At 33.9% G+C, this 14,211-nt stretch overlaps 1 protein-coding gene across 1 annotated transcript in view; it reads left to right on the forward strand.

Moving 5' to 3' along the window:
• LRP1B (LDL receptor related protein 1B) overlaps positions 1-14,211 on the forward strand; it is a 1,762,610-nt gene that overhangs the window by 1,279,064 nt on the left and 469,335 nt on the right. The window contains exons 35-36 of the mRNA XM_053655128.1: positions 628-753; positions 4,946-5,077. Of these exons, the coding sequence (XP_053511103.1) occupies positions 628-753; positions 4,946-5,077 (258 nt within the window). The remainder of the gene's footprint in view (positions 1-627; positions 754-4,945; positions 5,078-14,211) is intronic.

Genomic DNA, 14,211 nt, shown 5'->3' on the forward strand with positions numbered 1-14,211 from the left:
ACCTGTAAATTTGAAATTAAATTTAAAAGTCAAAAAGTGAACATTTCTTGTTTTGTGTGATCTTAAAATATAAGCAATGTCTATGACAGTATTCATGACAAACCAATTTCCTTTAGATTTTCTTTAACTAAAAAAATTATGATGTATCTCCCTTTGCTTTAAATCATTTTAATGACCTCTTTATTTTTAAGCTTATTTTTGAGATATAATTGATGTATAACACTTTAAGTTTAAGATGCACCATGTGTTGATTTTGTGCATTTATATATTACAATATGACTACTACTGTATATTTAGCTAACACCACCATCACATCATATGATTCCCATTTATTGTGGTGGAAGCAATTAAGATCTAGTATTAACACCACTGAGTGATCTTCAGAGCTAAATTAATACTATAAATTGATTATAGTATTGTTGTCTATAATCAGTATGCTATATATTAGATCTCCATTTACCATTTTGTAAGGTCAGACTTCAACTGTAATCTGCTTCTTCAAATTAGTCAGTATAAAATAGCACATTTAGCAATCAACAGTAGCATAAACATTTGTACAAATTATTGACAATGAATGCTATTTTTTATTTTTCTTGAATTAAGTTTGTGTGTTTTCCTTCTATGTAGGCAGCAATTTCTGCCAACTCAATAATGGTGGATGCTCTCAACTTTGTTTACCAACATCGGAAACTACAAGGACTTGCATGTGTACAGTGGGATATCATCTCCAAAAGAACCGCATGTCATGTCAAGGTATAATGTTTTCAGACACCTTAGTTCTGGTGCATTCACTTCATTTATGCAGACATTACACAACCAACATCAGAAAAATATTAGGAAAATAATAATACTAGTTTGTTATCAGGACAATGATACACTCCTTAGTATCATATGTAGAGTTTTTGATGTATTTAATATACTTTAAGTATTTCTGTTCTTATAAAACTTTCTAAGTATGTTGTTATTTTCAGAAACTACAGTGTGTTATAAAACCTTAACCAAATCCAGTAGAGGCTATCTGCAATTTGAAAAGAGGAAAAAACAGTAGTTGGTTCACTATAATTACAATCCATTTGAATACAGTTTATTTAAAAGTAAAAAAAAAAAAGTTATGTTCACTTTCTTTCAACTACTTAAAAGTAAGTACCAGAGACAATGTGAGTTCTAGGATTGCTTGACTGAGGGAGAAGAACATTTAGAAGAATGAGAACTTTATAATATATATTTCTGTTTTTTTTAATTTCATAGACTCTAGTTCTACTAGTTCCAAAGAGCAATGGTTATAAAATAATCTTTTTATTCTATATTCTATAAAATATTCTTATTTATGATCCAGTGATTATAACAAATTTATCTAAAAATGCACCATGACCAAGTGGGATTCATCCCAGGGATGCAAGGATGGTTCAATATTCGCAAAACAGTAAATGTAATACATCACATAAACAAAAGCAAAGACAAAAACCACATGATCATATCAATAGACGCGGAAAAAGCTTTTGATAAGGTACAACACCCATTTATGATAAAAACACTCAGCAAAGTGGGAATAGAGGGAGCATTCCTCAATATAATAAAGGCCATATATGAGAGACCTATAGCCAACATCATACTCAATGGGCAAAAACTAAAAGCTTTTCCACTAAGATCAGGAACAAGACAAGGATGTCCACTTTCACCACTTCTATTCAATATAGTATTGGAAGTTTTAGCCACAGCGATGAGGCAAGAAAAGGAAATAAAAGGCATCCAAATAGGAAAGGAGGAAGCAAAACTGTCACTGTTTGCAAATGACATGATAGTGTACATGGAAAATCCTATAGACTCTACCCCAAAACTGCTCGAACTAATCAATGAATTTGGCAAAACAGTGGGTTACAAAGTCAATATCCAGAAATCAAAGGCATTTTTGTATACCAACAATGAATCAGCAGAAGCAGGAATCAAGGAAAAAATCCCATTTGATATAGCAAAAACAAAAATAAAATATCCGGGAATAAACCTAACCAAGGAGGTAAAAGACCTGTATTCAGAAAACTACACAGCCCTGAAGAAAGAAATCAGGGAAGACACAAACAAATGGAAACATATACCTTGTTCATAAATTGGAAGATTTAACATCATTAAAATGTCCATACTACCCAAAGCAATTTACAGATTCAATGCAATACCTATTAAAGTACCAATGGCATATTTCACAGACATAGAACAAACACTTCAAAAATTTATATGGAACTATAAACGACCCTGAAAAGCAGCTGCACTTTTGAGAAAGAAGAACAAAGTAGGAGGGATCACAATACCTGATATCAAACTGTATTACAGGGCCACTGTAATCAAAACAGCCTGGTACTGGCATAAAAACAGGCACATAGACCAATGGAACAGAACAGAGAGCCCAGAAATCAACCCAACTCTCTACAGTCAATTAATATTTGACAAAGGGGGCAGTAACATAAAATGGAGTAAAGATAGCCTTTTCAACAAATGGTGTTGTGAGAACTGGACAGCTACATGCAAAAAGATGAAACTTGAGCACCAACTTACACCATACACCAAAATAAATTCAAGGTGGATAAAAGACCTAAATGTAAGCCATGACACCATTAAAGTCCTAGAGGAGAACATTGGCAAGAAAATCTCAGATATTTCAAGCAGCAACATTTTTACTGATATGTCCCCTAGAGCAAGGAATATAAAGGAAAGAATAAACAAATGGGATCTCATCAAAATAAAAAGCTTCTGCATGGCTAAAGAAAACAGTATTAAATTAAAAAGACAACCAACTGTATGGGAAAACATATTTGCCAATGATACCTCAGACAAAGGTTTAATCTCCAAAATATACAAAGAACTTACACTACTCCACTCTAAGAAGACAACTAACCCAATTAAAAAATGGGAAAAAGGACTTGAACAGGCACTTCTCCAAGGAGGAAATACAGAATATCCAGAGACACATGAAGAGATGCTCAATATCATTAGCTATCAGAGAGATGCAAATTAAAACCACAATGAGATACCACTTTACACTGGTCAGGATGGCTATCATAAACAAAGCAACAAACAACAAATGTTGGAGAGGTTGTGGGGAAAAGGGGTCCTTAGTCCACTGTTGGTGGGATTGCAGACTGGTACAACCATTATGGAAAACAGTATGGAATTTTTTTCAGAAAACTAAAAATGGACCTGCCTTTTGACCCAGCAATTCCACTGCTAGGATGATATCCCAAGAATCCTAAAACATCAATTTCAAAGAACCTATGCACCACAATGTTCATAGCAGCACAATTTACAACAGCCAAGAGTTGGAAGCAACCTAGGTGCCCATCAGTAAATGAATGGATCAAAAAAATTGTGGTACATATACACAATGGAATTCTATGCAGCAGAGAGAAAGAAGGAGCTACTACCCTTTGCAACAACATGGATGGAACTGGAAAGCATTATGCTGAGTGAAATAGGCCAGGCATTGAAGGACATATACCATATGATCTCACCTTTAACAGGAAGCTAAACAACAAAACAAACAAGCAAGCAAAATAAAAATAAACACTGAAATAGAGAACAAGGGGACAGCGACCAGAGGGAGAGGGAAGGGAATTTAAGGGGAAAAAAGGGGAGGGATTGGGAGGAACAAATATGAAGGACACAGGGACAAGAGCTAAGGGGGGTGGAAATGGGAGGGAGGTGGAGAGCATGGGGAGCGGGGGCAGCTGGGATGGGAGAAATAGACAAAAAACTGTACTTGAAAAATAACTAAATAAAATAAAATAAAAGATGTAAGAATAATGAAAAAATCATAAGAATACAAAATGCAGCAACTTGCAGTTTCTCTGCTGTAGCAACATGAAATTTATCACTCTGTGTCTACTGTTCAGATGCCCCCCCTTTGCGTCCAACTTTGGTCTTTTTGCAGTTCCAAGTTTTTAGTTTCATTGGGGGGGGAGGCAGGAGAAGGGAGGAAGAAGTGATAAGTTTGGAAAGAAAGGAAGAGGAATAAAATAAGAAAGGAGGAAAGAGAGAAAAAGGGTATTGAAAGATAAAACAATAATAAAATAAAATAATAAAAGATTACTTTAAAAAATGCCTCAATCTTATATGAGAAATATATGTTATTATTTCATTTTAAATCATATATTTATATGACACTTATGTGCAGGTACTGCTCAAAGACTTGAGTATATTAATCACAAAACCCTCATAATAACCTCATGGAGTAGGTTTATTCTCCATTTTTAGAAATGAGGAAACTAAGTAACAGAAGATTAACTATCTTGTCCAAGTCACACAATTAAACAGTGGTGAAGACATATCTAAACCTAGTCACTTTTGTTTTAATAAGAAAATAAGTATATGTAAATGAACATGTTCTGACATATTAGAAAAATTCATAAACCTTGTCCGGACTTCTAGTAGTCATATATATATACATATATGCATATTTGAGAATATACTTTAATGCTGAAAAAGCAAAATCTTAGCAAAAATTAAGCACTTAGAGTGCTTTTAGTTTTCAAAAGGATTTAAGAATTCTACTTCTATTGATGCTTCTGAGATGCGTGAACTTTAGAGAAGAAGAGGGTGGATTTTGGTAGTGAGGCCAAGGATGCTTGTTAAGTATTACTTACCTCAGTGTTTATGGTCCCAGGACCTGTAGTATCATCACTACTTTTTAGAAATTCAAATTATTAGGCACCTGGGATGGGGTCCAGGTATGTGTGTTTTAACTAGTCTTTAAGGAGATTCTGATGTAAAGTCAATTTTGAGAAAAACTTATCTACTTACCATTTAACTTTTCAGAAATATAGTATACAACCAAAAAAAAAAAAGAAGGAAGAGATCTAAGTATAATTTTATGAAAGAAATTCACACCATTAAAATAATGCTAATGAATTATATTGATGTTAAATATTCATTTTGAACTTTCTCTCCATCCAATTAGGTATAGAGTCGTTTCTCATGTACTCTGTTCATGAAGGAATCAGGGGGATACCTCTGGATCCAAGCGACAAAACGGATGCTTTGATGCCTATAACTGGAACTTCATTTGCTGTGGGAATAGATTTTCATGCAGGTAAATAGCTTTTTATTCATAATGTATATGAAATGTTTTGACTTGATGCATTAAACATGATGGGACTATAACCATTCCGTCTGTACTCTGATCGTCAAGATTAAGAATAAGAAAGCAAATTACGGATGCATTTTTAAACCAAATATACATTGTTCTTAAAAAAAAAATGATGAGGCAGAATTCTCCCGAAGTTTAGCATTTGAATTGCAAGTGCATGAAAACATCATGATTTGTGTTCGGTTGCTTTACTTTTATTTCTACTTGTCTTTTTTTCAAATAAGAGTATTACTTTTAACGAATAATAAATACAAAATATATAAACATTTTGTCTTCTTACATACTTAAAACATAATTATTAAAATATATTCAGACTGTGGTTATCTTATATTCTAATTCAGATAGTAGCAAATAAAATCCAAATAATCAAAACATTTATTAATGCTAAGCCATTATAAATTACTTTTGAATACAGTATGTGTCATGTTGAGGTCAGATTTTACCTTACTTTCTTGTTTTAACAAACAATACACAAAGCAGATTGGGCACTAATATTTTACTGTCACTAATAAAAATGATTTGGAGATGGTTGACACTTATAAATCTTTCAAAGTAAACAAGCTTTATTTTGTTTTTGTTTCTGTTTTTTTTGGAGCTGACTGCTAAATTCAGACATTATAAACATTGATTGTGTTTCTGTCATGATATTCAGATTTGTCATTCTACAAACAAGGGTTTAAACTTGTTAAAACAAATGTCTCTGTCTCTCATCTAAATAAATGCTGTGCTTCTGGACTAAATGTTTTAGTGTTAAATTGCATGAATGTTCCCAGTATTTTTTTTTTGCATTTCTAAAGTCTTAACTTTATTTAATGCTAACAATACTTTTTTATTAATAATCTTAAAAATGAATGCTTTGGTATCAGCATGTGGACTTCTAGTGTTAACATTTTTTCCCTATCTCCAACATATTTTGTTTAGTTAAGAGTTAATGAAATTCTTGACTACAAATTAGTGAATTACTAGGAAACTTCACAAATAGTTCTAAGATGTCTTCTTTTAAGTAAATAGTTTTGTACCAAATGCTTGGAGATGGATATTTTACTTTTTCAAAGGAGCCTTTCTCCTAAAAAAAAAAAAAAAATAGGAACACATATAGCCTATTTTATTGAATAATATGTTAATTTTTTCATAATCATTGTGTTTTTTTATCATTAAACCTTATTATTCATGAGGGGCCCACTGCGCCACCCCAAAATAGATTTCATGAATAATCTCCTTTGTTCTTATTTATATGCATCTTATTCTTTAGAAATTTATTACATAAGATTTAGTAAGTACAAGAAAAAAGGACTCGTGGACATGAACAACAGTGTGGCAATTGCTGGGGGAGGGGGCTATAAAGGGACTAAATTGTAATAAAAAATACAACAAAGATGAAATCAAATAAAAAGGTTTAGTAAGTACAAAACTGAGAAAGTTTAAACTTTTTGAAAAGATCGATGTATATATGTATAGATTTTTACCTAATATACATAATCTCCTGTTTTAGCTGGGATCCCTTATTTGTTCTTTTAAAGATTCTAGAATGATTTTGAAAGTATTAGATAAATCTCCATAAAGTACAAATATTAGAATAAGCCATTTTCTCTAAGTGTCTCGATTAGATCCTTAGTAAATGTCTTGTTTCTTAAGGGTAAACTGATTATTTGTATGAGTTAAATTCACTCTTTGAGGTTTTACGTTAACTCTAAAACAATTGTTTTAGATAATGTGCCCTTATAGGGGATAATTTTATTTGCAGAAAACAGTTTTCTTTCTTTTTCTAAATTCTGAATAATTATTAATATAAGAATAAACTTATTTTAAAAGTAGCTTTTCTTTATTAAAATTAAGTATATTGAGGTAACATTTGTTAATTACACTTAGTGTTTCAGGCATACAGTTCTATAATACATCATCTGCATATTGTATTGTGTGCTCATCAACCAAAAAGTTTAGTCTACATCCATCACCATGTATGTGAACCACCTTACTCTCTTTGTCCTCGCATCATCCCCTTTCCCTCTGGTAACCTCGAAACTGTTGTCTGTGAGTTTGCTTTGTTAGGTTGTCTGTTACTTTCTGTTTTATATCCCACATATTAATAAAATCAATATGGGTCTTGTGTTTTTCCATTGAACTTATTTAACTTAGCATGTTGCTCTCAAGATCTATCATTCACTTTTTTTATCTGAGTATATTCCATTGAAATATCATATCTGTTTCAGACACTTAGATACTGTCTTGGCTGTTACAAATATTACTGCAATGAATCTTTAACATATATCTTTAAGAATAAGTATTTTTTAAAGTCTTGGGGTATGAATCAAAATGAGGGATTGCTGTACTATATGGTAGCCTTATTTAATTTTTTGAGGAACATTTATACTGTTGCCCAGAGTGGCTTCACCAATTCACATACCCATCGGCAGTGTAAAAGGATTCCCTTTTCCTCATATCCCCTCCAACATGTACTTATTGTCTTATTGATATTTCATTGACATTTGATTTTCATTTCCCTAATGATTAACGATGTTGAGCTTCTTTTCACATGCCTGTTGGCCACCTACATTTATTCTCAGTGGCATTTTTTCAAAGAAATAAACAAAAATAAATCCTCAAATATGTATGGATAGTCAAAGATATCCTGAGGGGAAAGAAAGAACGAACTCGGAGATCTCACACATCCAATTTTCAAATTATACTACAAAGTCCCAATTATAAAAACAATAAGTTATTGGCAGAGAAATAGATAATAGATCAATGGAGCAGAATTGAGAGCCCAGAAGTAAACTGACACCTATATGAGGTTTGTCCAGGAAGTATCCAGCCATATAGTATGAAAAATAGAGACATTTATTGAAGAAGATACAAGATGCAAGAAAAAGCTGGGGTAGCAATTCTCATATCAGACAAAATAGACTTCAAAAAAAGAGCCATAAAGAGTGACCCAGAAGGTCACTTCATAATACTCAAGGGAAGAATCCACCAAGAAGACATTAACATCATAAATATATACGCACCCAACATAGGAGCACCAAAATATATAAGGAAAATCTTAGAGGAATTCAAGAAAGATATAGACAGCAACACAATTATAGTGGGGGGATTTTAACACCCCACTATCAAAAATGGACAGATCTTCCAAACAAAATATCAACAAAGACATTGCGGCATTAAACAACACCCTTGATGAAATGGACCTAACTGATATATACAGAGCTCTTCACCCCAAAGAAGCTAAATACACATTCTTTTCAAATGCACATGGTACATTCTCAAAGATAGATCACATGATAGGGCACAAAACAAGCCTCAACAAATTCAAGAATATTGAAATCATACCAAGCATTTTCTCTGACCATAAGGGACTGAAACTGGAAACCAACCCCAAAGGAAAAAACTCAAAACACCCAAAATCATGGAGACTGAACAGTATGCTATTAAACAATGAATGGGTCAAGAATGAAATTAGGGAAGAAATCAAAAAGTTCCTGGAAACAAATGAAAATGATCACACAACAACCCAAAACTTATGGGATACAGCCAAGGCAGTCCTGAGAGGGAAGTTTATAGCAATACAGACCTACCTAAAGAAAACAGAAACATTTCAAACAAATGAACTTACTCTACGCCTACAAGAACTCGAGGAACAACAACAAAAACAGCCCAAAGCAAGTAGAAGGAAGGAAATAACCAAGATCAGAGCAGAACTAAATGACATAGAGACTAAAAGTACAATTCTAAAGATCAATGAATCCAGGAGTTGGTTCTTTGAAAAAATAAACAAAATAGACAAGCCTTTAAGTAGGCTCATCAAGAAAAGAAGGGAACGGACACAAATAAACAGAATCAGAAATGAAAGAGGAGAGATTACAACTGACACCACAGAAATAGAGAGGATTGTAAGAAATTACTATGAAGAACTGTATGCCAAGAAATTTGAGAACCTAGGGGAAATGGACACATTTCTAGAAAAATATAATCTCCCAAAACTCAATGAAAAAGAAGTAGAACACCTGAATAGACCAATAACAGCAAAAAGAAATTGAAGCAGTAATCAAAAAAACTCCCATCACACAAAAGCCCTGGACCAGATGGATTCACAGGAGAATTCTACAAAGCATTTAAGGAAGAGCTAACCCCCATTCTTCACAGACTATTCCAAAAAATCCAAAAGGATGGAAAACTCCCTAACTCCTTTTATGAAGCCAGCATCATCCTAATTCCAAAACCAGATAGAGATACAACAAAGAAAGAAAACTTCAGGCCAATATCGCTGATGAACATAGATGCTAAAATCCTCAACAAAATATTAGCAAATCGCATCCAACAATATATCCAAAAGATTATACACCATGACCAAGTGGGATTCATCCCAGGGATGCAAGGATGGTTCAACATTCGCAAAACAGTAAATGTAATTCATCACATAAACAAAAGCAAAGACAAAAACCACATGATCATATCAATAGACGCAGAAAAAGCTTTCGATAAAGTACAACACCCATTTATGATAAAAACACTCAGCAAAATGGGAATAGAGGGAACATTCCTCAATATAATAAAGGCCATTTATGAGAAACCTACAGCCAATATCATACTCAATAGGCAAAAACTAAAAGCTTTTCCACTAAGATCAGGAACAAGACAAGGATGTCCACTTTCACCACTCCTATTCAATATAGTATTAGAAGTTTTGGCCACAGCGATCAGGCAGGAAAAGGAAATAAAAGGCATCCAAATAGGAAAGGAGGAAACAAAATTGTCACTGTTTGCAGATGACATGATAGTGTACATGGAAAATCCTATAGACTCTACCCAAAAACTGCTCAAACTAATTAATGAATTTGGCAAAACAGCAGGATACAAAGTCAATATCCAGAAATCAAAGGCATTTTTGTATACAAACAACGAATCAGCAGAAGCAGAAATCAAGGAAAAAATCCCATTCGATATAGCAAAAAGAAAAATAAAATATCTGGGAATAAACCTAACCAAAGAGGTAAAAGACCTGTATGCAGAAAACTACACAGCACTGAAGAAAGAAATCAAGGAAGACACAAACAAATGGAAACATATACCGTGTTCATGGATTGGAAGAATTAACATCATCAAAATGTCCATACTACCCAAAGCAATATACAGATTCAATGCAATACCTATTAAAGTACCAATGGCGTATTTCACAGACATAGAACAAACACTTCAAAAATTTATATGGAATCATAAACGAGCCCGAATAGCAGCTGCTCTTTTGAGAAAGAAGAACAAAGTAGGAGGGATCACAATACCTGATATCAAACTGTATTACAAAGCCACTGTAATCAAAACAGCCTGGTACTGGCATAAAAACAGGCACATAGACCAATGGAACAGAACAGAGAGCCCAGAAATCAACCCAACCCTCTACAGTCAATTAATATTCGACAAAGGGGGCGGTAACATAAAATGGAGTAAAGATAGCCTCTTCAGCAAATGGTGTTGGGAGAACTGGACAGCTACGTGCAAAAAAAATGAAACTTGAGCACCAACTTACACCATACACCAAAATAAATTCAAGGTGGATAAAAGACTTAAATATAAGCCATGACACCATTAAAGTCCTAGAGGAGAACATTGGCAAGAAAATCTCAGATATTTCAAGCAGCAACATTTTTACGGATATGTGCCCTAGAGCAAGGAATATAAAGGACAGAATAAACAAATGGGATCTTATCAAAATAAAAAGCTTCTGCATGGCTAAAGAAAACAGTATTAAATTAAAAAGACAACCAACTGTATGGGAAAACATATTTGCCAATGATACCTCAGACAAAGGTTTAATCTCCAAAATATACAAAGAACTTACACGACTCCACTCTAGGAAGACATCGAACCCAATTAAAAAATGGGAAAAAGGACTTGAACAGACACTTCTCTAAAGAGGACATACAGAACATCCAGAGACACATGAAGAGATGCTCAATATCGTTAGCTATCAGAGAGATGCAAATTAAAACCAAAATGAGATACCACTTTACACCAGTCAGGATGGCTATAATAGACAAAGCAACAAACAACAAATGTTGGAGAGGGTGTGGGGAAAAGGGGACCTTAGTTCACTGTTGGTGGGATTGTAGACTGGTACAACCATTATGGAAAACAGTATGGAATTTTCTCAGAAAAATAAAAATGGACCTGCCTTTTGACCCAGCAATTCCACTGCTAGGATTATACCCCAAGAATCCTAAAACATCAATTTCAAAGAACCTATGCACCACAATGTTCATAGCAGCACAATTTACAATAGCCAAGAGTTGGAAGCAACCTAGGTGCCCATCAGTAAATGAATGGATACAAAAATTGTGGTACATATACACCATGGAATTTTATGCAGCAGAGAGAAAGAACGAGCTACTACCTTTTGCAACAACATGGATGGAACTGGAAAGCATTATGCTGAGTGAAATAGGCCAGGGGTTGAAGGACAAATACCATATGATCTCACCTTTGACAGGAAGCTAAAGAATAAAACAAACAAGCAAACAGAATAAAAACAAAGACGCTGAAATAGAGAACAAGTGGGCAGCGACCAGAGGGGAGAGGGAAGGGAACATAAGGGGAAAAAGGGGGAGGGATTTTGAGGAACAAGTATGAATGACACAGAGATGAGGACTGGGGGGGGGGAACGGGAGGGAGGGGGGAGACCGGGCGGGGGGGGAAGAGAAAAAAAAATGTACTTGAAAAGTAACCAAATAAAAAAAAAAAGGTGCAAGAAACATTGTACATAGGACAGTGACACCTCAGTCCCCTTCAAAGTAGGCACCTCGGAACCTCATACTGTTCTCCCAATCATCATTAGCTGACCTGTCATAGTTTCCTGACTCTCACTGATGGTCTGAAATCTCTCCCCTTTCAAAGGTGATTTTAGTTTTGGGAAAAGCCAGAAGTCACAGGATGTCAAATATGAGCTATAGGGGAATTGAGTCATCTAAATAATTTGATGTTTTGCCAAAAAATATTCTGCACTGTGTGTGAGTGGACACATTATTATGGTAAAGCTGCCAATCACTAGCTGCCCATACCTGTAGCATTCTGACCCATTTGAATATTTTCCACAGAGGAATGTTCAAGCTTAATGCAAAATTTGATGCAGATTCATTTCTCTACTCACTCAGTTATTTCAAATGCAATGGCCACACAGTGCATGTGTTCACTCAATAATGTGTACCACCCCTACTAACTGGCACAGTGAAGTTGTCATTATTCATGTATGCACATTGCAGTCCACTCTTCTTGGTTGCCAGGTTACATCAATGTTTCTCAAATGTTAATACGATTCTCACTGTATTAACAATGACTGCACTTTTTCCAGACAGACCTCGCTGTAGGCAACCAATTTTTCTCAAAGGATCCAAAAACATACAATGGGAAAAGAAAAGGCTCTTCAGATAAATCACTGGTTGTTATGTAAGACTTCATGTTCATATTATGCCTATCATATATTAAAATTTTATTTCAAGAAATAAATTATTTTAGAAAATCTATTTCTAATAAATATGAAAGTCATATAAAAATAGAATGTTCAAGAACCTCTTAAAATCTTGTCAAAAAGAAAAAAGCTATCTAAAACTTTTTGTTCGTTTTTTATTTGTGTGTTTGTTTTTTAGCTAGAAAAGGTTAGACACCTAGGGACCAGTTAAACATACAATGTGGAAAAGTCAGACTTTTGCAACAGACAACATAGATTTAATACCAGTAGCTTACTAGTGGCTCTGAGGTCTTGGGTAGGTTACTTCATTTTTCTCGGGCTCAGTTTCCTCAACTTTTGGAAATATTTAGATGAATGCAGCAAAGGTTTTTATCACAGTACCTGATATACATAGGTGCTGAGAATATAGTAACAGTATTTCATAATGAAAATTAATAAATTATAGAAATTAACACATGATATATATTTATAAAAATTCTATGGAAGCTACAATAAACTCCTACTTAGCAAAGATTTTGTTTCCTATTGTTTTGACTCACATTATATTTTCTACTCAGTTATCTGAGTAGAGTAATAGTTGTTTCTTAACTTTTGGGGGGCCAGAAAGAGTAGGTTAGTAAATTTCCCTAGTGACATAAACCTAATAATAAAGCAATGCTAATGAATATTTTGTAGACTGAAGTTCTCTCAGGGAGGGAAGATGGAAAATACTGGATTGCTCGTGAGAGAGACGGAGAAAACAATTTTTGACATGTAAACCTCATTATTTCTTAAACCAAGAGCTTTATGGTTTACCCGGTTTTATGTTTTTCCTCTATTTCACAGACATTACATTTTCTTATTTTTAGTGGCATTCATCTCAGGGAAATAACCCCTGCTTTATGATCAATCAAATATCTGATGACAGATCAGAAGGGCACATTTGCTCCTTGTTCTAATCAAAATAACATAGTGTGAAGAATAATCACTTGTTAAGTGTAACTACAGTTTATGTAATATGATTTCACTAACACAATTTACTGGGATAAACACATTATTTAAACCTGTATATTTCATGAGGATTAACAGATATGAACCTTTCCTGGGTCTTGGTCCTAACAAATTAGAGTTTTCATCAGTAAAAGGATCTCATACACCAGATGAAGCAATTCTGGATAGTGTCCACCAAAAGGAGGCCCTGTGGCTAAATGTAAAATGTTCAAAGCATTCTATCACTTCACTGGAAAAGTTCTGTGCCACTGGAGGAAAAAAGTATTAACCTCTGAAAACCCTTGCCTGCTAGATGATAGTTCTCCTGAGGAATGGCTATTTTATTCAATGCTTTGAAGGATATATATTTACTTAGTCAAAAAGCCTTCAGAACAAAACCCATTGCTCTAGTTAGTAATGTGATCTTCGGTAATGATATATCCAGTTCCCCCAGGCTATGTTGGTGGTATGCCTTTTTCACAATAATTATATAATAAAATTTTAACTTGATTAGAGGACATTCTACTCAGAGAAAGTTATTTATCTAAAATTTTAAGCTTATATTTTTTCATTTTTAATCTCTATTTTGCAAATTTTAGTTATCCAACTCAGTGTTAACAAATGTTGATTACTACCTGTTAGCTGTAGATCT

Source organism: Artibeus jamaicensis, unplaced genomic scaffold (genome assembly GCF_021234435.1).
Source record: "Artibeus jamaicensis isolate MK-2021 breed Jamaican fruit bat unplaced genomic scaffold, CSHL_Jam_final contig_935, whole genome shotgun sequence".
Classification (NCBI taxonomy): Eukaryota; Metazoa; Chordata; class Mammalia; order Chiroptera; family Phyllostomidae; genus Artibeus; species Artibeus jamaicensis.